Here is a 24,411-nt window from a genome sequence, read left to right as displayed (position 1 = left end):
TTCACGAGAAAGTTATACCTGTGAGGGAGACAGTTGGATTGATTGAGAATATTCTAGTCAGTAGGTAGACTGCTACATATTTGGACCAGTGAAGTTTCATGAATGTGTATAATTAATGAAAACAAATAATAATTTCGTATTCATTTGTAGAAGTCTTTTCCTATTTTTCGGTATCCAGTATTTGTAGAGTAATGAGTATTCATATTTCCTGTATTACCCTAAAAATCAACCTAGACTGTTGCTGACGTGATTTTTCCAATACACCAGTGGCTCATTTCTTTCTCTAACCTTGATAAAACTGAGCTGGAACGTCTGTAATTTCGCCTTGCAAATGTTTGTGTGGTTGACTCAATATGCACACGGCCAACTGCTCCTGCTATGCTTCCCCAACTCAGTTAGAGGTCCCGCTTTAATAAGATCGATGTCTACGAGAAGTCAAACTCAAACTCCCATCCTCCTCTCGCTGTGACTAACGATCTCGTCGTCGCTTGCAGATCTAAAATCTAACTGACGCCAGTCTATGTAATTCCCAGTAACTAAATAGCATAGTAAAATGTGTATACAATAGCTACAAGATATTGCTGTTCAGTTATGTATAATATCGTATGTTTCATTTATTTCAGCAAGTTAACGAGCAAACTAGACGAAATGTTGAAGTAGGACAGTTGACTGAACTAGTACGAGATTTCTTGCACCCTTCAGAGTTCTACGACGCTGTCAGAGGTATTGGCATCGATTTCTTCTGCGGCGTTCCAGATTCACTCCTCAAAGGCAAGTCCCAATAAAATGGCACAAAATCTTAATACTTTCTTAACACATAATAATTGTCTGTCATATCTGCATTTCATTAATTTTTAATGGCTTCCCTTGACAGATTTTTGTGCATTCGTATCGAACCGTGTGGCACCAGAGAAGCACGTCATTGCAGCAAATGAAGGCAACGCGATTAGCATAGCGTCCGGATACCATCTGGCCACTGGTAAAGCCAGTCTTGTCTACTTACAGGTTTGTAGTGATTCACTCAGTATCATCTTTGTTAACTGAGAATAACAAAACTTAACATTTTTTTAACCATTGGATAGTACATGAAATCCGTAATCAATGAAAACACTATCAAGTACGTGTCTATGCACTGTACAAGCCGTCAAAATAAAAAGTAGACCGGTTTATGGCTATATTGAATAAAAAGCCCCAGGAACGTCTAAACAGCTCTGTTAAAGGAATAATATCTAAATTGAAAGGCCTGTTAGAAATGAGTGCGTGCACTGTGTGTAAGTAGAAGCGCTAGTTGTCAGTGAACACAATAAGCTGAAGCAGGCTTGTCCGCTGGTACTAGGTCAAAAATACTAAGTGTGAAGATTCATGTAGAAGCAAAGATTAAATTTTAAGTTCCGTTACGTCTTTAGAAAAAACAGTAAAAGGTACGCATGTGATATTGGTACTGCCGAGAACGTGAGCAGAAGATGCGTTTATGACCTGTTCAAACTCTTCTGAGATAGAAATTTCCTATTCTACTCTGAGTAGGTAGAACACAGTTTATGATAACTAACACTGACAGCGACATGAAGAGCAGTGGACACAACAGGCAGTTCCTGTGGTCGATAGCGGCTAACCGGAAGTAAAATCCAGACAGTAGGATAAGTCATCGTAAGCGTGCGCAAAACAGCGGGGAGCGATTCGAATCGAAAACGTCAACATTGGCAAGGTCAGTCACCTTGCTATGAATGGCACGTACTGAAGGCTTCAGAGAATAACGAGCAATTGAGGGACCAAGTGTGAGGCCGGCCGCGACATTATTTTCTCGTCAGCGTACGGGACTACGTGACATACTCGCGGTGGCGGCGCCCTCCTTGGTAGCGAGCTGGGACTGTGCTACGAAGCCTGATTATCTCTGACTTTTCCTCCAAATCGATACTCAGGGTGGGCGGGAAATCCGAATCGCTGTCGGATACTAAACCACTCCCCCCACCCCCCCCCCCCCCACCTTTAATCAGCTAGTTGGGCCGGAAATGGCCCGGACCGTCTTGACATCGTCGAGGAGAAGAAGGAGTGGTGCTGGGATCCCCGCCAACGGCTCTCGCGGCGTGTCCTCGTCGTGACGAGCCAGATCGGATGTCGGAGGTAATTCTGGAATTGCTTGGTCCTGTCTGAGGGCAGCGGGTGCCGGCCGTGGTCCATATAGAGATAATGGTTCGACCGCCATGGGTGTTTCATTCCGGGTACGCTCAACCTCAGCCGACTGCTTGGTGATGGAGTCTCTGACGTTGGTGGGAGCTGCAAGTGGCTTAGCGGACCAAAGTGATTCCACCTCTACCGGCTCCTATTGCTAGTCATTGTCGACACACTGTTACACCTAAAGCGAGAGTGGAGATTATGGTTGTGGCAGACGAGCTGTTGACCAGGATTTTCCTGGCCGTTATTGCGTGAGTCATGCCCGGCCGTTTGAGAATGGTGTGGGCGCTACGTCTCGTTGCGGGTGGAACTGGTTTCGATATCTGACGATTTGCTCCTAGCCCGTGGTAAATTCAAACATTTGTCGCCCATTACTGCGAACGAAGACGCTTTGTCTCCACCGTGGGTTCCGGCCCAAAGTGCGCTCCATACGTTGGATCACTTGCTGTAAAAGACTGTGTCCACGGGTCGAGAGCTCACTGAGCCGAGCGCATGAGAAATAAAAGGGTGCAGGTTCAGCGTGTGTGTAAAATTTCAGTATGATTAAGTCCATTTACAGGGGTGGACCAGTATTATGCGAGGAGGCCGGGGATTGCTTCCCCGGAGTCGACTGTCACCATCATCTTGCGCACCTGCATTTAAAGGACGTGACCGTTCAGTCCGCTTCAGAATACGACGCTGGATAGAACAGGAAGTAGTCAGGTGCTCATTATCGTTGCGTTTAAAGAAATTCTTCAACGTAGATGCCATGAACTGAGGGTCATTGTCGGAAACCAGGGTGTAACGTGCCCTTTATTGCAAATATGATGGATAGTGTACGGATGGTGGTAGCCATCTGTGCTACACATGGAAACATAGAAAGGGTATCAACAACTAGCAACCACATTCCTCCTTGGAACTGTCTTGTGATATTAGTAAAGTTCTGGGTACCATTTACTTTTGTGGCTGTTTCGTCTGATCCATACCTGAGCGATGCGCTAAATATTGCCAAGGATCAGTAAGTAACAGCTCAGCACAAGCTGTTTTTAACAATTCTACTGGCGTCGACTTCCTTTATGGTAGCTGCCACAGTTGTGCTATACGTATAATCAACTGATAATGACAAATCAACTTTATTATTCGATCTATCGAGCACCCATCGTTCGGTAGTACGGCGATGCGAATTCAGTAGTTAGCGATCTACCGTCCTCGTCATTGGTAGACGTTCATAAATAGAAGCAAACCAAGCGGTAGCTCATAGAAAACTACCCTCCACGTCGTTGTCGAAGATTTCCAGAAAAGTTAGTGCAACCAAATCGTGTCAGATTGAGCACCAACACATAAACGATGTCACTGCTCGTTCTGTAACATCACCAGGTTTACATGCCGCAAGGAGGAGCATCTAGAAAGTGTCTGCCTTGGCCAGCTGGCGACGACAGCCACCGCCAGCGTGTTGCACTCTTGTCTTGCCGGTGCCAGTAACAGCAGCAGACTGTCTGCACAAGCTCACGCTGCTACTGGAAATTAATGGAGTAACGAACGGCGGAGTTACAGTTGGAGGCAGATGCGGCAGTGTCTCTGATTAATGTAGATAAATATGGTGGGTCAGCTCACCACAGCGGTATCCTCAGTGCAGAATGCTGATGGACAATGGACAGTCGATCCCGTTGCGGGGTCAGATCATAGTTCAAGCTGAGTATAAAAATGTATCTAGGTAACTAACCCTTGCGATAATAAACTCTTGGATAACAATTTTGCGCTTTTTAGTTTCCAAATTCAAGACCCAGTGAATCTAGTTGTAACCACGATTCCATTGAAAGTACTTGATACGTTATGTGCGCGGTATAAGCAACTGTTTTAACCTACATTAGGTTGTGCAACAGGGTTTCAAGCTCACGTATCTTTAAAAAGGCATCAGTGCCTAAGTTTTGTAGAGCACTTACAGTGCCTTTCAGTATGTGCGATCAAGTTAAAGCAGAACTAAAGGGATTGTTCAGTATCGTCCAGCCAATGGGCAACACCCTTGGTAGTAGTAAAAAAGCCAAATGGATGAGTTATGGCAACTTTAAGTTTGCTATTAATAGTGAAGCTAACATAGATCTGAATTCAATTCCCTAGGCCAGAGGAATTGTTAGCAAAATTGGCTAGGGGCATTAATATTCTAAAACAGATCTCATTGATGTCTATTTTCAATTACCTGTAGGTGGTAAGACAAAACAGTTTTTAGTGAGTAATATGCCATTCGGCGTGTATCGTTGTAATAGATTACCATTTGGTGTTGCAGCAGATCCTGTCATTTTGCAATTCATGCGAGGTATCCTAAATTGTATTAATTGTTTAGATGACTTATTAATTACCAGGTCCGCGTGGGAGAAACGCCTGGAACATCTACTGACGTCGTTTGCGTAGCTTCAAGCCCATGGTATGAATTGTCAGCTTCACAAGTATTTGCTGATAAGACAGTGCCGTGGCTGCAACTGTGGACATTGTTAACTAACAGAGCCGTTATAGTTCTGCCATGCAGTACTCAAATGCGGATGCACTTTCCCACTTGCCTAGCGGCAAGGCACCAAGCTCTCCAAGCTCTGTGTTTTACGTTGGACACCAATCAGGAACACACCGTTGACGAATTCCCAAATACAGTACATGATGTAGCAACAGAAACATGCCGCCATCTGTTATTCAGCAGGGTGTTTCCTGCAGTGCATCAGGGTTGCCGATTCCAAGGAAGCCAATCAGCATAACTTCCATAGAAATTCCCAATTACAGCCTATGAAGTGGCAACAGAAACAGGGTGTCATCTGCTACTCTGCAGGGTGACAGGGTGTTGTCTGGCGTGCAGCGGGGTTGGCCGACTCCAGGGAAGCATTCACCAGCTTCCTCGAAATATACCAGTCCACCTCTGTAAATGTACGTAATCCGACCGAAAGTTTGCACGTGCGTAGAACCTGCATCCGATTCGACGTGGTTAACGCAACTGATGGTGTCTTATTATCAGCCACGAACGAATCTATATACCGTGTGCCACATGTGACCAAATTCTGCCCGCGCATACTGCAGCTGGTCCCCACTGGGAAACGTTCAGAATGAACTGTCTCGGTGATTCATCTGTTGTTTGTTCTATCTCGAAATTGAACTGTTTCTTAGGTCTCAAGTATACTTTATCATCAAAGGCAACTATATTGCAATAAATATTTCCATTTCTCTTAGCAAAATTTAAAAAATTTACCGCCGAAAACAAAGTTTAAAAAGTAACTTGCACTTGTAGGGCAATAGGGAATAGTGGGGAAGTATGGCACATGGAGGGAAAAACGTACATAATCATGTAAATTTGCCGACAAATATATTTAATGTACACAAGATACAATTCTCAGATCACTCTTAAACTGTTAAAAGACGTACTTATCGGTAACAGAAAAAATAATTTGATTCCATAAAAAAAACTGCTGAAATACATTAACTTCCCAACAAAGTTCTAAAATAATTATTTGTTTACGTAGAAGAGGTGATTTGTTTAACATTCATCTATTCGCAGAAGTCACCAATGTAATCTTCGTTCCCAGTACTTCTGCAATAATAGTTCTACATACGACGCGTCATACATTTTGCAGGAAAAATGAAACTTGTTTACTGAGCCTTGTAAGTCAGCAGCTCATGCTGCATACGCTTGTTTACGTTGCTTAACCCAGTTGCTTCTACGTGGCTTCGGTAAGCATAATAGTCAGTCAGCAAACCATAAACATCATCAAAGCTCAAACTGCAAGTGTCTGAGAGTGGGTGTAGTTTTTGCACCACGTAGTAAATTTATTGCTAGAAAACAGTAAAAGTTCACTTTGACGTTCAAACCCAGTTGTTTGATTTGCCTTGCAGTGAAGATCAAAACGACATAAACACAACTTCCAGTTCCCGTTTGCCTTGTCGAAGCAAACAGGTGGCTGAGGGAAGGTGATGACGCTGCAGGTTCAATCTGTTGTTGGTTTTGCAGTCGTGCAATTTCTGCTGTTGCTGTTGGACCTCCCGCAGCTTTTCTTGCTGTTGCCGTTGTTGTTTTTGTTGCAGCTGTAATCGCTGCTGCCACAACTTTCGAAATTCAGGGCCCATTCTTCACACTGAATAGTTGCATGGAGAAAAAGTACTCGTCGCCACTTTTCTATCCTAGTCTGCATAGGTAAAACAGAGTTTTTGGTCATCTATACCGAGGGTGACACAGAGACCAGTGGAACAAAAAGGGGTTTCTGTAGAGTCGGCGTCGGCAAAGTTCTCGAAGTGAACAGGCAGCCAGAAGCAAACTCGGGAGGATAGCGAAAGCCGACGTAAGCAAGCTCAAAGCAGTCCAGGGAGAGATTGTAATCGTAAACATAAACACAGTGAAGATCAATCACTCAATTATCAATAGTGCATACCGAGGGCTACAGAGAATAGCAAGCAATTGAGGAACAAGAGCAGGTTTATGGTATTTACTGGAAGTCCAACTGAGAATATGGGCCCACATGACACGCTGGCAGTGGTTGCACCCTCCATGGAAGCGAGCTCGACCGTGCTGCAATGCCTAAGTATCTCCGACTTTTCTTCTAAATCGATACTCTGGCTTGGCGGAGAATCCGAATCACTGTCAGATACTAAAGAAAGGAAGCTATTGACCCACCAAGTGGGGACTGAACGTCAATAACCATAACAACAGACAAGGTAGAGCGCAGTAGACACTGGCCCAAAATCTCGGATTTGTGTAATAAGGATACAAGGCATTATCTAATTTTGTCAAAGATCAAGAAAAAAGCGTTTTCTTTCGCCACTCACAATGACCCCCATCCTCGCGATTTATAAGAGCTGGGTCTTAAGTGTGTCTGTTGTGTGTGGCTGTAATGGGTGTGTGTATAGTTTGTTGTTACGTTTGTGTTGTGGGACAATCAGAGCATGGAGAGAGTTAAACCTGGTACCCACAGATAATCTAAACCCCCTCTAATAGCACCAAGACGATCGCTGATGTTGATGTGCCCAACCGACTGACCATCATCAACAGTGTCACATGCCATCACTTCATGAGACGCTTTAGAGAAGTATGATATTTAATCCGTGACATTGGCACAAAGTCTGGTGATCAAGAACTTGCCGGGCAAATGGTGACGATGAAAATTTCTTCGACCACGAGGATTCGAACTGGCTACCTCCAAATCGAGAGCCTCCACTCAGGCGTGCGTTAGTGATCTGGGCTACGGAACAATGTACATGTTTTTACCCATCTCAAGACGTTGTCCAGTTGCTGATTTTGCGTGACCCGTGTGGAGGTTACAGCAGTGCAGAAATGTAGCACATGCAATACAAAAATTTTGTAAATGTAGATGAAGATTTAGTATAGAACAAAAACAAACCAAACTCAAAATGTGTATTAAATTATTGGAGTCTTTTAAATAGTAATTTTTGTTCTAGAAATGCAGCACTTGAATGATTAAACAAATAAATAATGCATACGACCCTTATCCTAAGTATCTCTTCAGAGTCCAGCACCTAGAGGCAGCAATATGTGATTCCGAAATGGATTGTTGTCCGGATCGCGCACTATTCCACTCTCAGATAAAATAATACATACATGGGACAGTATAAAAGTATCCATTAAAGATGATAGTTACATGACTAGAGATTGCGCATTCTGACTAACATAGTGGATGTCATTTGTACTAGTAAACCGAATACTTTTAAGTCTCAGGACGATCGCAAAATAGACTCCGAGCACATGACACTCATAGTGAAAATGGAAGGGTGAGCGATGCCATTGGTGACGTAATTAGTGAAGAGGTACGTAGAATAACGGCAAAGGACGCACCACATCATACTGAAATGTCACCTTCACCTGCTGTCGCAAGGATGCTATCGTGGGCTACGGTGATGGTAAGAGCTGCAGGAAGTTTTTAGCAAACAGAACACACCATGTTGCTCTCAATGGAGAGACGTCTACAGACGTTAAATTAACCTGTTGCGTGCCACAGGAGAGTGTTATGGGACCATTGCTTTTCACAATATATATAAATGACCTAGTAGATAGTGTCGGAAGTTCCACGCAGCTTTTCGCGGATGATGTTGTAGTATACAGAGAAGTTGCAGTATAGAAAATTGTAGCGAAATGCAGGAAGATCTGCAAAGGATAGGCACTTGATGCAGAGAGTGGCAACTGACCCTTAACATGGACAAATGTAATGTATTGTGAATACATAGAAAGAAGGATCCTTTATTGTATGATTATGTGATAGCGGAACAAACACTGGTAGCAGTTACTTCCGTAAAATATCTAGGAGTATGAGTACGGAACGATTTGAAGTGGAATGGATTGAGCACTTTGGGACTTAACAGCTATGGTCATCAGTCCCCTAGAACTTAGAACTACTTAATCCTAACTAACCTAAGGACATCACACAACACCCAGTCATCACGAGGCAGAGAAAATCCCCTGACCCCGCCGGGAATCGAACCCGGGAACCCGGGCGTGGGAAGCGAGAACGCTACCGCAGGACCACGAGCTGCGGACTTGAAGCGGAATGATCATTTAAAATTAATTGTTGGTAAGGCGGGTGCCAGGTTGAGATTCATTGGGAGAGTCCTTAGAAAATGTAGTCCATCAACAAAAGAGGTGGCTTTCAAAACACTCGTTCGACCTATACTTGAGTATTGCTCATCAATGTGGAATCCGTACCAGGTCGGTTTGGCAAAGGAGATAGAGAAGATCCAAAGAAGAGCGGCGCGTTTCGTCACAGGGTTATTTGGTAAGCGTGATAGCGTTACGGAGATGTTTAGCAAACTCAAGTGGCAGACTCTGCAAGAGAGGCGCTCTGCATCGCGGTGTAGCTTGCCGGGCAGGTTTCGAGAGGGTGCGTTTCTGGATGAGGTATCGAATATATTGCTTCCCCCTACTTATACCTCCCGAGGAGATCACGTATCTTCCCGCGAACCATACGCGACTGGAACAGGAAAGGGTGGTAATGACAGTGGCACGTAAAGTGCCCTCCGCCAAACACCGTTGGGTGGCTTGCGGAGTATAAATGTAGATGTAGAAGCGCAACTAACAGCACCTGCACGCTTACATCAATGTCAAGTACTAGACAGTCTAGTACTTTCTAATATATTTAAAAGTTTTGTATATTTATCAAATAATGTGACTGTGCCACAACGCATCATCGGAATCATTGCGGAAATTACATGGATCTGCTAGAATATACCGGTGGTAATACTTCCAGTTCCCACTAACAATAGATTTAGTGGCGCCAGAAATCATGGGTAACATCCGAGACACTAGATATGCCACAAAGACTGAAAGAATCCCTGCGCCTGTCAACTGCGATCAACACAATTCCTAGATGTTTGTGCACCATGGTCAACTCTTGACGCTCCTGGCAAAACTGACGTAGTCCCAAGCCAATTCGTTGCTAGATAAGAGTAATTAAACACGTGAAAGAATCTAAAGAACTGACAGTATGCAATAAAGTAAACTAAATACTTTGCACAAGTCACGTACAATGGCATGTTTCTATTCGGCTGATGTATTCCCTGGCGCGTAAGTCAGGCGGCAGTTGCGCTCACGCCAGCATAAAGCTACGCAACAAAATTCTTACATGCAAGACGAGCTCTCATGAGCACACAGACAAGCAAATAAATTAAGAATGAAGCATTTATGCAGAGATATAAAAGCTAGCAATTGTCCGTTTCCATTGGCAAAACTTCAATAAAATAATCAGCCTAACGCTTTACGCAGCTGCCAGTACAAATGTTGACTCACTAGGATAGATGTATGATCTAAGCATATTATTGTAACATATAATTTTGTTTTCAGTATTTTTTGTGTATTAAGCTTTAGTATTCTAAGACTCGAAAGTACACTGAGGTGAGAAGTCATTGGATAACGATATGAAAATATACAGATGACGGTAGTATCGCATACACAAGGTACAAAAGGACAATGCATTGGGGTAAATGTCATTTGCACTCAGGTAATTCATGTGAAAAGTTTCCGACGTGATTATGGCCGCACGACAGGAATTAACAGAACACGGAATGGTAGTTGAAGCTAGACACATGGGACATTCTGTTTCAGAAATCGTTAGAAAATTCAATATTCCGCGATCCACAGTGGCAATAGTGTGCCGAGAATACTAAATTTCAGGTATTACTTGTCACCACGGACAATGCAGTGGCCGACGGCCTTCAATTTACGACCGAGAGCAACGGCGTTTGTATAGAGTTGTCAGTGCTAACAGACAAGCAACACTGCATGAAATAAACACAGAAGTCAATGTGGCTCGTACGACGAAGGCATCCGTTACGACAGTGCGGCGAAATTTGGCGTTAACGGGCTAGAGCAACTGACAATCGACACGAGTGCCTTTGCTAACAGCACGACATCGTCTGCAGCGCCTCTCCTGGGCTCTTGACCATGTCGGGTGGACGTTTGGAAAACCGTGTCCTAGTCAGATGAATCCCAATTTCAGTCGGTAAGAGGTGATGGTAGGGTTCGAGTGTGGTGCAGATCCCACGAGGCCATGGATCTAAGTTGTCAACAAGACATTATGCAAGCTGGTGGTGGCTCCATAATGGTGCGGGCTGGTTTACATGGAATGGACGGAGTTCTCTGGTCCACCTGAACCGATCATTGACTCGAAATGGTTATGTTCGACTACCTGGAGACTATTCACAGCCGTTCATGGACTTCATGTTCCCAAACAACGGCAAAAATTTTGTGGATGACAGTGCGCCATGTCATCGGGCTACAGTTGTTCGCCATTGGTTTGAAGAACATTCTGGACAATTCTGGCGAATGACTTGGCCTTCCACATGACCCTAAATGAATCTCGTCGAACATTTATGGGACATAGTCGAGAGTTCACTTCGTGCACAAAATCCTGCACCGGAAATAATACAGAGACAGTATGGCTCAGTATTTCTGCAGGGAACTTCCAATAACTTGTTGAGTCCATGCCACGTGCTGCACTAAGCTGGGCAAAAGGAGTTCCGGCACGATATTAGAGGGTATCCCATGACTTTTGTCACCTCAGTGTATAATTATCTGTAGGTTATTTCAGGTCTGAAACAGTCTCTATCACATAACTTCTGGAACTCAAAATGTGTAATACAACCTACTTTAGGATGGAAGGGAAAGAGCTCAATAAAATTAGAAGTAAAAATAATTAGAGTTTATCCGAAAAAATGATCGTAACTGTAAAATTACTTAACCAGATGAGTACAACAGGACTAACTAGCACCCTCTACATGTTTCTTTCTAAGCATTTGCTAGCTAAGCACGATAAATATTTTACAGCCGTAGATTCAGATAAAGGAAATGTTCCTCTACTTACGTTACTAAATTCTCATTGGGAGTCACGGTAAACTAGATAATAATGTGATGTACCACTTCACGCTAATGAATAAGCAGACAAATATTTATGGGCGAAGTCCTCTCCCATATGCGTACGGGATGGTTAGAAATTCTTAGACAGTTAATTGTACACTATGTGATCAAAAGTATCCGGACACCTGGCTGAAAATGAGTTACAAGTTCGTGGCGCCCTCCACTGGTAATGCTGGAATTCAATATGGTGTTGGCCCACCCTTTTGCTTTTAGGCATATGCTCAATCAGATGCTGGAAGGTTTCTTGGGGAATGGCAGCCCATTCTTTAGGGAGTGCTGCACTGAGGAGAGGTATCGATGTCGGTCGGTGAGGCCTGGCACGAAATCGACGTTCCAAAACATCCCGAAGGTGTCCTATAGGGTTCAGGTCAGGACTTTGCGCAGGCTAGTCCATAACAGGGATGTTATTGTCGCGTAACCTCTCCGCCACAGGCCGTGCGTTATGAATAGATGCTCGATCGTGTTGAAAGATGCAGTCGCCATCCCCGAATTGCTCTTCGACAGTGGGAAGCAAGAAGGTGGTTAAAACATCAGTGTAGGCCAGTGCTGTGATAGTGCCACGCAAAACAACACCTCCATGAAAAACACGATCACACCATAACACCACCGCCTCCGAATTTTACTGTTAGCAATACACACGCTGGCATATGACGTTAGCGGGCATTCGCCGTTCCCACACCCTTCCATCGGATCACCACATTAGGTACCGTGATTCGTCACTCCACACATCGTTTTTCCAGTGTTCAATCGTCCAATGTTTGCGCTCCTTACACGAAGTGAGGCGTCGTTTGGCATTTACCGGCGTGATGTGTGGCTTATGAGCAGCTGCTCGACCATGAAATCCAAGTTTTCTCCCCCCCGCCTAATTGTCATAGTAATTGCAGTGGATGCTGATGCAGTTTGGAATTCCTCTGTGATGATCTGGATAGATGTCTGCCTATTACACATTACGACCCTCTTCAACTGTCGGCGGTCTCTGTCACTCGACAGACGAGGCCGGCCTGTACGCTTTTGTGCTGTACGTGTCTCTTCACGTTTCCACTTCACTATCACATCGGAAACAGTGGACATAGGGATGTTTAGGAGTGTGAAAATCTCCCGTACATACGTATAACACAAGCGACACCCAATCACCTGCCACGTTCGAAATCCGTGAGTTCCGAGGAGCGCCCCATTCTGCTCTCTCACGATGTCTAATGACTACTGAGACCGCTCATATGGAATACCTGGCAGCAGGTGGCAGGGCAATGCACCTAATATGAAAAACGTATGTTTTTGGTGGTGTCCGGGTACTTTTGATCGCATAGTGTATATACTGTATAATCGAATCCTAATATTTGGGATAAGTTCTCAGGCGAATTGCTAGACTGTTATGCCAGACATACACAATATTTCGTCAACTGTCAAAATTGTTGCCATCAAGTACATTTATGGACTTCACAAACGCCTGGAAAAGCTGAAGAATTAAATCTGCTTCCAGTGCCTTATGAGTATGGTCATATAATGCATGTCATGTTCTACAGCACTTGTTTTCTACAGCAATACCTTGTAAACTAATAGCACAATACACATCTTGCCTGTTCCAACAGAACTCTGGACTCGGCAATACTGTGAACCCACTAGTATCTCTAGCATCTGGAGAAGTGTATTCCATACCAATGTTGCTGCTTATCGGTTGGCGTGGTGAACCTGGGAAGCGCGATGAGCCACAGCATTTGCTGCAGGGACACATAACACCAAGGATACTAGGTAAGTAGAGACAACCGTAACTTCCTTCTCGACGTAGGACGCGGCTTAGAATTTTAGGGTTGTTTAACAGAAAACTTCCCACAGATCTGATGCATTCACACATAACGTAATCGTGGAGATGTTACTCCGTGATGCAGAAAGGGGTCTAAGAAAGTCTTCCATAAGGAAAATCCCACACAGTTCTTTAGGAGAAAAGCATTATGCTGGATATTCTCTGGATTAGTCGCAGGTATGTGACAAATACGCCAGCACAGCAAAGCATAATTATCAAATGTAATAAATAATTCTGAGAATTCGCTGAAAGTATCTCGTTGCGTATTTGGATACTAGCAGACGTATAGTCTTCTGTAAACACGAAATTGTCAATGGAGGGCAAATTTTTATAAATGTTTATTTGGTCATCATCAACTATATAATTAGATAAACATATAGACATCTGTAACAAGAAATTATTTGCTACTTCATCATGTTTTACAGAGGCTGTGGGTATTGAATACACTACACTACCCGATTACATCGAGGGAGCTAAAAGAACTTTGAATAAAGCCAAGCGGTATATGGAAGCGAACAGTTGCCCTTACGCTTTACTCGTCAGGAGGCAGACATTTCTCCCTTGTAAACTACAGATAACGCCATCAAGGTATGTATTTTGTGTATAAGAGAGCGTACGTGGCTGCTTGCATGTTTCTCCAACTGAACTTCGTTTCTAGTAACCTCGCTGTGGACAGGTAGTTAACATTAACTCTCCATCACTTTTCTCTTTATAAATACATCACAGAAAAGAATACTTCACAAGCCATTTTAGTGCTACTATCGTATTTATTTATTTATTTTTGATTCGTTAACAAGTGCGTCGTCTTTGCAGTATTAAGTGAACATTGGTATTAGGTGAAATCACACAGTACCGAAAACGTAGTTTTTTATCAATTGCGGAAACTATTTTCCAGAGTGTACTGTCCATTAGTAGGTCTGTGTAGGTATATCTATTCGTATCCTTCTTAATTCAGGGTACAACAGGGATGACACATGCTCATTGGAGATAATAAGACTAAAAATTTCATATCGTAGACCACATATCAGTCGTTGAACTCTGAAATACGTCATCCTAATTGTCGCATAGTCTCACGTTGTGATAATGAATACAGGCTGAAGCAATGAATTAAAATTTGTACCCAAGGTTCAAATGGTTCAAATGGCTGTGAGCACTATGCGACTTAACTTCTGAGGTCATCAGTCGCCTAGAACTTAGAACTAATTAAACCTAAGGACATCACACACATCCATGCCCGAGGCAGGATTCGAACCTGCGACCGGAGCGGTCGCTCGGTTCCAGACTGTAGCGCCTAGAACCGCACGGCCACTCCGGCCGGCTGTACCCAAGGGTATCAGGCAGATGCGGCAGAGGATCTCCAACATTAGAATAGCATCTTAGAATTGAACGAAATGAGGATAATCCTACCTGTACCCCAGATGTAGGTCATACATTAATCAAATGAAATTATATGTTCCAGAGACATATTAAGTCTCAACTTTATCTATGATAACGAATACAGGTCTGTATTCCTTATCATAGATACGGGCCTATATTCGTTATCATAGATAGATTTGAGATTTTATACAGGTTGTTACAAAAAGGTACGGCCAAACTTTCAGGAAACATTCCTCACATACAAAGAAAGAAAATATGTTATGTGGACATGTGTCCGGAAACGCTTACTTTCCATGTCAGAACTGATTTTATTACTTCTCTTCAAATCACATTAATCATGGAACGGAAACACACAGCAACAGAACGTACCAGCGTGACTTCAAGCACTTTGTTACAGGAAATGTTCAAAATGTCCTCCGTTAGCGAGGATACATGCATCCACCCTCCTCCGTCGCATGGAATCCCTGATGTGCTGATGCAGCCCTGGAGAATGGCGTATTGTATCACAGCCGTCCACAATACGAGCACGAAGAGTCTCTACATTTGCTACCGGGGTTGCGTAGACAAGAGCTTTCAAATGCCCCCATAAATGAATGTCAAGAGGGTTGAGGTCAGGAGAGCGTGGAGGCGATGGAATTGGTCCGCCTCTACCAGTCCATCGGTCACCGAATCTGTTGTTGAGAAGCGTACGAACACTTAGACTGAAATGTGCAGGAGCTACATCGTGCATGAACCACATGTTGTGTTGTACTTGTAAAGGCACATGTTCTAGCAGCACAGGTAGAGTATCCCGTATGAAATCATGATAACGTGCTCCATTGAGCGTAGGTGGAAGAACATGGGGCCCAATCAAGACATCGCCAACAATGCCTGCCCAAAGGTTCACAGAAAATCTGTGTTTATGACGTGATTGCACAATTGCAACATTACCTTCCTTCAATTGGACCAACTGGCGGTGAATCGAGGAAGTATGAGCTCTAACATGGAAATTAAGCGTTTCTGGACACATGTCCACATAGCATCTTTTCTTTATTTGTGTGTGAGGAGCGTTTCCTGAAAGTTTGGCCGTACCTTTTTGTAACACCCTGTATGTCTCTGCAACATATAATTTCATATGATTAATATCTCACATAATGTTTACTACCTCCATGAAACCAGTTCCGTTGTTTTTGATAGTCATTCATTTTTCAGTTATATTTCATTTAACAGTAACCAACAATTAACTTTTTGTTTCGAATACTCACATAACACCTCATGATAACAAACTTGAACCGGAACTGTCATCAGTGTAACCACCATGATAGATTAATGTTAGAGTCATAACTCACATGCTCCAAAATAATGAAAATTGAGATGGCGACATATTCTCATATAGCTTTATACATAGAACATAATTCACGTAACAGTTATTCACATTTGGCACAAGATCTTTGAGAAAACCAGTGTTAAACTTCATGGTTGGTTTCAAAAGTCTCATTATCCGCGGGATCTTGTGAGTTTTGTTCCGTACCTCATCTTGACAAATCAGCGATTAGCTCACTTGGCGCCATTTTCTTGTGTAGTAGTAAATATTGATGCCAGTGGAGTGTGTTTTCTGTTCTGGTCAGTTATTTTGGGGAATATAATTTAATATAGTGGTTGGAATAAAACTGATTTGAAACACAAATCATGGAAGAAAACGTTTCACCCGTTGGAGAAAGAGGAAGGCCAAGGAAACGTTCACAGCATCCAGAAATGTGGAAAAGTCAGGAAGTCAAATGAATGAGGTTAGAATATCCTGTTTTCTTCATTGTTTTCAAATTAAACTGATTCTTGTTATTGGCTTCATTTATTCCTCTACGTAAGAATGTATAGGACCATTCTTTGGAGCTTGACAGTGAGGAATCGCAAATTCAATATTTTAAAAGTCCATTTTTGAAAAATAAACAGAACCTCACAGTTTAGTTTGTTCTGTCATTATAGGTACAAATCTTCAGTGCTGCCCCAGTACCCAACATGTCAACACCGTGGAGGAGCATTTAATTGCTGTTCACTTTTTATGAACGATATTAAAAACTTTCATGATTTGTTTTATAAAACACCGGAAAGAGATTATCAGAATCAGTTCATATTGAAGTATATGGAAATTCGCAACGTCATCAGACGTCGACCAAGAAAAGACAAATCAAGTCAAAACCAAAAGTCGCAGCTGTTTAGAACGACGAAATATTTTATACGAAGCACACAGAAAAATAAAGTTCCAGTTTGTATGTCAACCTTTATAAATGTATTGGGAGTGTCACGATTCAGAATAAATAATATCACTAAACAGTTTCATCAGCAAGGTTTTGTACAAGACCGGAAAGGTGGTTTCAGGAGGGCGGCAGAATATGAACCCAAGGGAGACTGTGTCATGAAGTTTATCAATAGTCTAAAGTATGTAGAGACACATTACTGTAGAGGACGAACAGAAAGACGGTATCTGCCTGCGAATATGAACTGTAAAATGTTATGGAAAATTTATTCTTCCAAGCCCGAAAACATCCCTGTGAAGCTATCTTACTTCAGGTACATCTTTAACACAAAATACAACGTAGGCTTGATACACCGAGAACGGATGTGTGTTCTACGTGCTTAAGCCTAGCTGAAAAGTTAAAACATGAAAGAGACCCTAACAAGAAAACTCAATTAATTACTAAAAAAAGGGTTCACAAGTTAAAGTATATGGCATTTTTTAACAACCCGAAGGACAAAGACGTTGAAACGTTAATTCTTTCATTTGATTGTGAGGAGAATATTCCATTGCCCAAAGTTCCAGATCATTCATGCTATTATAGCAGACAAATTTATGTCCAGTATTTTACCATTGTTAAAGGTCACCGTAAATCTGAGTTAAACCGTTCCACTGTCACTTCTTATTGTTGGGCAGAAAATGAATTCAGTCGAGATTCAAACACTATAGCCTCATATGTGTTTGATACATAAAACTCCCTAGACACGTCCCATTACAAACAAATTCGATTGGTATGTGATGGGTGTGCTGCACAAAATAAGAATTCTACTTTGGTTGCGATGTATATGTTTCGGCTTTCCGTAAAGTCTCCGCCACATATTGATGGAAATTAAATGATTTTTCCAGTCACCGGTCATAGTTACATTCCTCCAGACCGTGTGTTTGGAAATACAGAAAGGAAAATGAAAACAATTGAAGTGATAGTAGAGCCTGAACAAGTGTATGAGATAATTTCGAGTCAGTCAACATTGAAATTGGTAGGAAGAGACTCTAGTGTTGCCGACTTCAAGAATTGTGTGAAAATTACGAAATCCAGGATCATGGCATTTTTCAATTTCAAAATGTAAGCTCATTTACATAAAGCGCGGAGTGGGAAATAAAATTCTTGTGCGTGGTGAACAAACGTACAGAAATGACTTTGGAGTGTTTAGATCTGTGTTTAAATCTGGAGTAAATGCACTTACACATCCCGAACTCATCCAACCAAAGAATTCAATCTCTTTAGAGAAAAGGACGGATGTTGAAAAACTTCTGACTGCACATTGTGGGGAAAACTGGAGAGAAATTGAGGAGCTCAAGTTCTATAAGCATGTCATTGATGAGAATACGTCGGATCAAACTGATGACATGATTCAAGAGGAACTTAATGTTCTGATGTAGACATAGAAGAGTAAAATTATTTTCAGTTTTAGAAGTGAATCTCCTTCAAATCTTCAGTTTTATTTTAGTAGCTTATCTTCTTTTGGTATTTCATAGTTTCTTTCTTCTCAAAGAATGCTTAACAAGTTTGAATTATTTTCCTGATTATAATATTCTACTTTTCTTTGTGATCAATAATTAGTTCTCATGAATGGAAAATTTGTAAATTCCTTTGATCATTAAACTGAAGAAATGTGCACGGTAGACATTTCTTTTATGAAATTACAAACGGTATTCCAAACTAGAGAATATCTTTTGTAAACTAACAAAGTAAAGTCCATAAAAGATGAATAATTGGTATGTATCACGATTAACATCGGAATGTAATATTATATATACACTGTAGAAGAGAAAATGGCTTGCAGTCGGAACCAAAAAGTGTTGCATATCGAGTCGCAACACGATAGTTTCCGCGAAACCAACATCGTCCAAACAGCTCAGCACCAAAACTCACAAGATCCAAAATGGATATTGTCAAAACTTACATGTTCCATAGCTCATTAACAAAACTCACACGATCCATAGTATAACCTTAAATAATTGTAATTTCTCAATAAGCTAACATAATCAGAAATGTACATAATGATTTATAGCCATTGTTCTTGCACATACTGATGTCAATACATGGGAGATGCGCACGACGCATGTAAAACACGTTTTTAGTCATTTGTGAAAATTTATGTTTTTGGAGCATGTGAGTTATGCTTTTATACCATGACAAATTAGTAGAGACGCAACATTTACGAGACAGTACACAGAATTGTAGAAGCTAGCAACATTTAAAACTTTAAAAAATCACGTACGTTCGGAAATTAAAATCCGTTTTGACATATAAAAAGAGAGATATAAAGAAAGTAAGGGAGAAATATTTAAAACAGTACAACGTCGAATAACATTTAGTTTCACTGAGAAGATATCGTCGAAGCAGACGAGAGAAGAGTAAGAAGGAAAAGTATTCATCTTCATTTCCCGTAGCTCCGATTAGTGTTACATGCAGTGAGTAAGGAATGTATTTGGACTTCTAAATATTCAAGCTTTGGAATTTGTTTGTACTCACATCTTTGTGCTGGCGAACGCCTATATTGGTAACTGTTATAGACCTAGTATGATTTCACTTTATGTGAAACAACAGAATTGTAAATGTACACTTACAACACTTGTTCACAGATACAGAAATTTTGTTCCGTTCGCAACGTGGTGCTGAATTGCTCTGTTGCCACAAATTCACAAGTAAGAATGGAAGATTATTAACATTTGTTACCGGAAAACATTACGTGAGACGTTGGATTGACACATAGTCACCAAAGGTCGTTACTGCTTGTCTACTCAACTGTCCATATTTGCTAATACCTGCGGAGAGGGGTATGAAAACAAACATGAAATTATGTACGGCAGGAGAGTACATGTCGTCTTGATTTATTTCCGATCTTGAATTTTTGAAGCACCAGTGCTGTGTGCTTCATAGTTTCATCTTCGGCTTTTCTCTATAAATTCTGTACACGACTCATTGTTGGTTTTTCTTAATCACATAGTCAAACGGCGCGTTAACTTTTATCTTCCCTATTCTTACTTCTTTGACGTTGGCAGAGCCATCTGCCTCGCCTAGACGATAGTCATTATATTTGCATCTGCAGGTATACTTTGATTAATAATAACTCTCCTCCACAAGTATTACCAAATATTTTTCTCTGCGTAACACAGATATTTTGGTTATTAATTACTTATATGGGTAACTGGGAATGACACATTTCAAAAATGTCAGGTGCTTGTCACTTTCGTTTTCGGCCATATTGTACGCCCTGACAAAGCATTTCGGGGATTGAAACGAATTCTAAATAAGCAGTTTCTTCAAATTTTTCTAAAAATATATGCCTTCCAGACTAGGGTCTAGCAATGTATTAACACAGGAAAGAAGCTGCGTACGTTATACGTGTCTGTTAGGAAATATTCGTTCCCAGACATTTTCGGTTATTTCACTACAACGACTACAAGACGACGACTGCATGATTGCATTCAACCCTAAAATGATCATTTTGAGCATATACTGTATCGACAAGAGAGACTCCACTATTACAGCAGAGCTAGAACGATAATTAGGAAATTTATAAATGGTAAACCCACGTTCGTATAGATTTTTCTTTCCGGTTTGTTGACTCTTGTTTCCTGATGGCTTGAGTAACGAATATTAAAAATCATATCGAATACAGGGTGATTCAATAGGTTGCGCATAAACTGAAGGAGCTGACAGAGCAGTCGAAATACAACTTAGGAATAGGGGACATATGATCTTGGAAGTTATCGTGAGTAGATGAAAACTTTTGAATGTCAGTGACAATAAGGACTATCAGTGCATTTGCACCTTAATTTCAGCGAAAACAGTTAACTGTTTACTCAACAATGATTTAAATTACAGAATGTGTTCAAAATGGCGATCACTATATTCAATACAAGCGTAACATCCTCGTAGAAAATTCTGGTGCACTATACCAAGTACACCAGGCACCACACGTACGCCATCAGACGCTGCAATTATCCTGGCGAGAAATGCTTCTTCGTCGGGAGCTGGCACCAAGTGCATAAGGCTCCTGATATGTCACACAAAAAAAAAAGGTTAAGAAGCGTGAGATCAGGGGAGAGAGGTGGCCTTGCAATTGGATCTGCCCTTCCGAGTCAGCGCCTAGGACAGGGCCAACGAGACATGCGGGCCCTGTAGGATGCGTCATAGCGCCTAAAAACTACGGTCTTCGAGTTGCAGCGACTGTTTCCGGCAGGGAGCCAGTTACTATTTAAGACCAGATTAATACCTCGTAGCTGCGCATGTAAATACAGTCAAGCTCTCTTTGTGGTAAGGTCTTATGGGACCAAACTGCTGGGGTCATCGGTCCTTAAGCTTATGAACTACTCAGTCTAACTTAAACTAACTTACGCTAAGGATAGGTAGCCCACGATTAGTTCCAGGGGACCACGCGAAACCGAACAGCCAGCCGGATGAAGTCATTTGGATGCGACTGGTATCAGCACATCTCGATCTTGGCCGCTTTCGGCCTTGTAGATACTTCTAGACAATGGATGCGCTGCTTTTCATACAAGCAGTTTCTCAGTTGGCCTCATAAAACTGAGTGCTCCCTATTCCAGCCCTCCAACCACGCTATAATACCTGACACTCCCTTGAGTTAAACCCGGGTCAATCACCTTGCACTGTGACCGATCTGCACGGAGGTGGATTAGATGAAACAGCAACAGTGTTTTCCTCCAAAATTTATTCCAGCAAGGAAATTTTACTTAATACAACTTATATGGCCAGAAATAGTTTTCTTTTCTTTCAATGCAACTCGCAGACACTAAAGTTTTTCGCGTATTCTTCCAGGTACTCGATGACAAGGGAAATGGCACTGCAGATTATTGTGGATACAATAATGGATAATTCGATTATTGTAAGCACAACAGGAATGCTTTCCAGAGAACTCTTCGAATATCGAGTTTCGAGAGAACAAGGACACGAAAAGGATTTTTTGACAGTGGGATCCATGGGCCATGCCTCTACAATCGCCCTAGGAATCGCGTTGCAGAAGCCAAGTAGACAGGTAATGCTTTCATTATTGCTTTTAATTTTAATTTAAACACTTCATTTGTTGAAAATTTCGATTTAATTCTTCTTTGGGTCATCCTGCAGGCCTAAGTACAATTTAGAAGCTATGAAAAAATAAAAGATTGTAACGATGATTTCTAAAATCTTTTTGTTTGATATATTTCCTTAGTAGGCCAGAAAATATTTTTTACTATTACTTCGTTGATTTTTTAACAGCAGATCTTAGGTTAATTTCTAGATAGAGAACTATTTACTAGTGCGTAAATGTTAACTCCACTCACGACTGTGCTGAGTGAAGTATGATTCAGTCGTGTTCGCTTTGACGTGCTTACTCAAATATTGTTGAAAGGGACTATGTTCTTCGAGAATTTAATAGATTTCATAATTCATCGGATCCAGAGGCCTTATATGCCAAACTGTAATTATTAACGATTATTTGTATGGTAGTAATTTAGATCTGCTGATGTAATTGAGTGGAACCTATCACGAGAGGTTTCGCTTCAGTGTGCAGTAATCAGCCGTCTTCCGAAGTGGTTAGTTTAAACATGATGTACCTTTTCCTCAGCAGCTTAATTTTGCTGATAAAATTTTTCATCTGTTATGTGAATAGATCGTATTGAGTAAGAATTTATAATACTTCCTTTGGTCTGGTTAAATGATTGATCACTTCGTGAAATATTTGAAAACGGGGTCTTCTGACAGAGAAGTCAGCACATTCACTCACAAAGAAGTGTTACAGAGGGCAATAAACCAATATCCGCCACCCATTTCCGCCACAGTGCAGTTCGCCGAAGGCAAAACCCTAGACTGTATGGATCGTAAGCTACGAAGAACCATATAAGAGCACCAAGTCCGTCACCTACACGATCAGTAAATAAAATCCAGTATGAATCCAGAATCAAATCCCACGTCCAACTACCGTACGGTGCACAATTTGTGAATAATGAATACGCAGCACAGATAAAAACAATAGTAAAGTGTGTTAGCTGTGGGCCGCGTTACGCCAATGTCGTGAGATCTGCGATACGCGCAGCCTCAATACCAAGCGGATATCTCTTGCCTCCGCGAGAAACTTGTTGCTCATGCTCCCCGTCTAGGATACTATTTCCAGTTTTACATCCTCACGTGGCCAGGATATTAGACAGGGTGCTGCATATAATGAGACGTCAAATGCAATGGACCATATCGATATTTTCTTTACGAAGGCCGCTTCGCATGCACACTGTACACCTTCTAACAGAAATTTTATTTATTGTGCTCTATATAATGATGTCTCGCTGCAGGACAATCACTTCAGGTATTTTTAATAGACAATGAATACATAGCATATGAGAATGGATCTGCCATTGAACTAAGTAATGTCCATTCAGTAAGACAGTATGATCATCAGGTTTTAGCTCGTCGTTCCTATTATCTACAAAATAAAGCGAGCGGATGCATCCTTCGTGCTCATTACGGATAAACCACGACACAGTACCGATACATCCAAGCTAAAATTGCAATATCAGTTATCAGTATTTATAAGCAACTAGAGTACGTCTACTGTTCAACGTAGAACAGAGTGCTAAAGTATTCCTTCTCATAGAAAGGGATGTTAGAACTTGACGTCTAGATTACTAAAAAGGAATCAAACATTTGGAACGGTAAAGGATGGAGAATCAAATATACTGTGGTTCAAAAAATGGTTGAAATGGCTCTGAGCACTATAGGACTTAACATCTGAGGTCATCAGTCCCCTAGAACTTAGAACTACTTAAACCTAACTAACCTAAGTACATCACACACATCCATGCCAGAGGCAGGATTCGAACCTGCGACCGTAGCGGTCGCGCGGTTCCAGATTGAAGCGCCTAGAACCGCTCGGCCACTCAGGCCGGCCTCTACTGTGGTCTTGTTCAAAAAGCCACCCCATCATTCGCCACTAGTGATTTACGGAAACCACGGAAAATATAAATGACGATGGTCGCAGGGCATATAAACTCCTCTCCTCCCGAATATGAGTCCAGTGTCTCATTCATGGCGAAAATTCATTCGCTCGACTCTTTGTTTGCGACAAAGTTACAGATGGTTAATATGGATTCCGAAGGCACCGATGGTGTAAAACTCAGGCTGCTCTATTCGCTTAAGAGATCCAGCAGGCTGTAAATAGCGGAGCCGAGTATGACGCTGTGTATACTTCCGGAAAGCCTTCGATACATTTCTGTATTGTAGCCCAGTGAACAAAATAAGTTCTTACGGAATATCGGAACAGGTATGAGAATGGACTGAATGTTTCCTCACTAAGAGAACCCATTACGTCGTTCTTAAAGGGGATACACGGTAAGAGCGAAAGTATCGTTCAGTGTACATCATGGGAGTGTGATAGCATCGTTACTGCAAACGGCCTAATAGATAACATTAATAGCTCTCTA

The 24,411-nt window shown here is 41.8% G+C and overlaps 1 protein-coding gene across 1 annotated transcript in view; it reads left to right on the top strand.

Annotated features, from left to right (window-relative positions):
- Window positions 1-24,411, top strand: part of LOC126470137 (phosphonopyruvate decarboxylase-like) — a 109,247-nt gene that overhangs the window by 27,611 nt on the left and 57,225 nt on the right. The window contains exons 3-7 of the mRNA XM_050097753.1: window positions 624-771; window positions 875-1,005; window positions 13,132-13,291; window positions 13,769-13,931; window positions 21,779-21,995. Of these exons, the coding sequence (XP_049953710.1) occupies window positions 624-771; window positions 875-1,005; window positions 13,132-13,291; window positions 13,769-13,931; window positions 21,779-21,995 (819 nt within the window). The remainder of the gene's footprint in view (window positions 1-623; window positions 772-874; window positions 1,006-13,131; window positions 13,292-13,768; window positions 13,932-21,778; window positions 21,996-24,411) is intronic.

Source organism: Schistocerca serialis, chromosome 3 (genome assembly GCF_023864345.2).
Source record: "Schistocerca serialis cubense isolate TAMUIC-IGC-003099 chromosome 3, iqSchSeri2.2, whole genome shotgun sequence".
In the NCBI taxonomy this organism is placed as follows: domain Eukaryota; kingdom Metazoa; phylum Arthropoda; class Insecta; order Orthoptera; family Acrididae; genus Schistocerca; species Schistocerca serialis.
The sequence above is the reverse complement of the archived record's forward strand: the minus strand, read 5'-3'. Positions and strand labels throughout refer to the sequence as shown.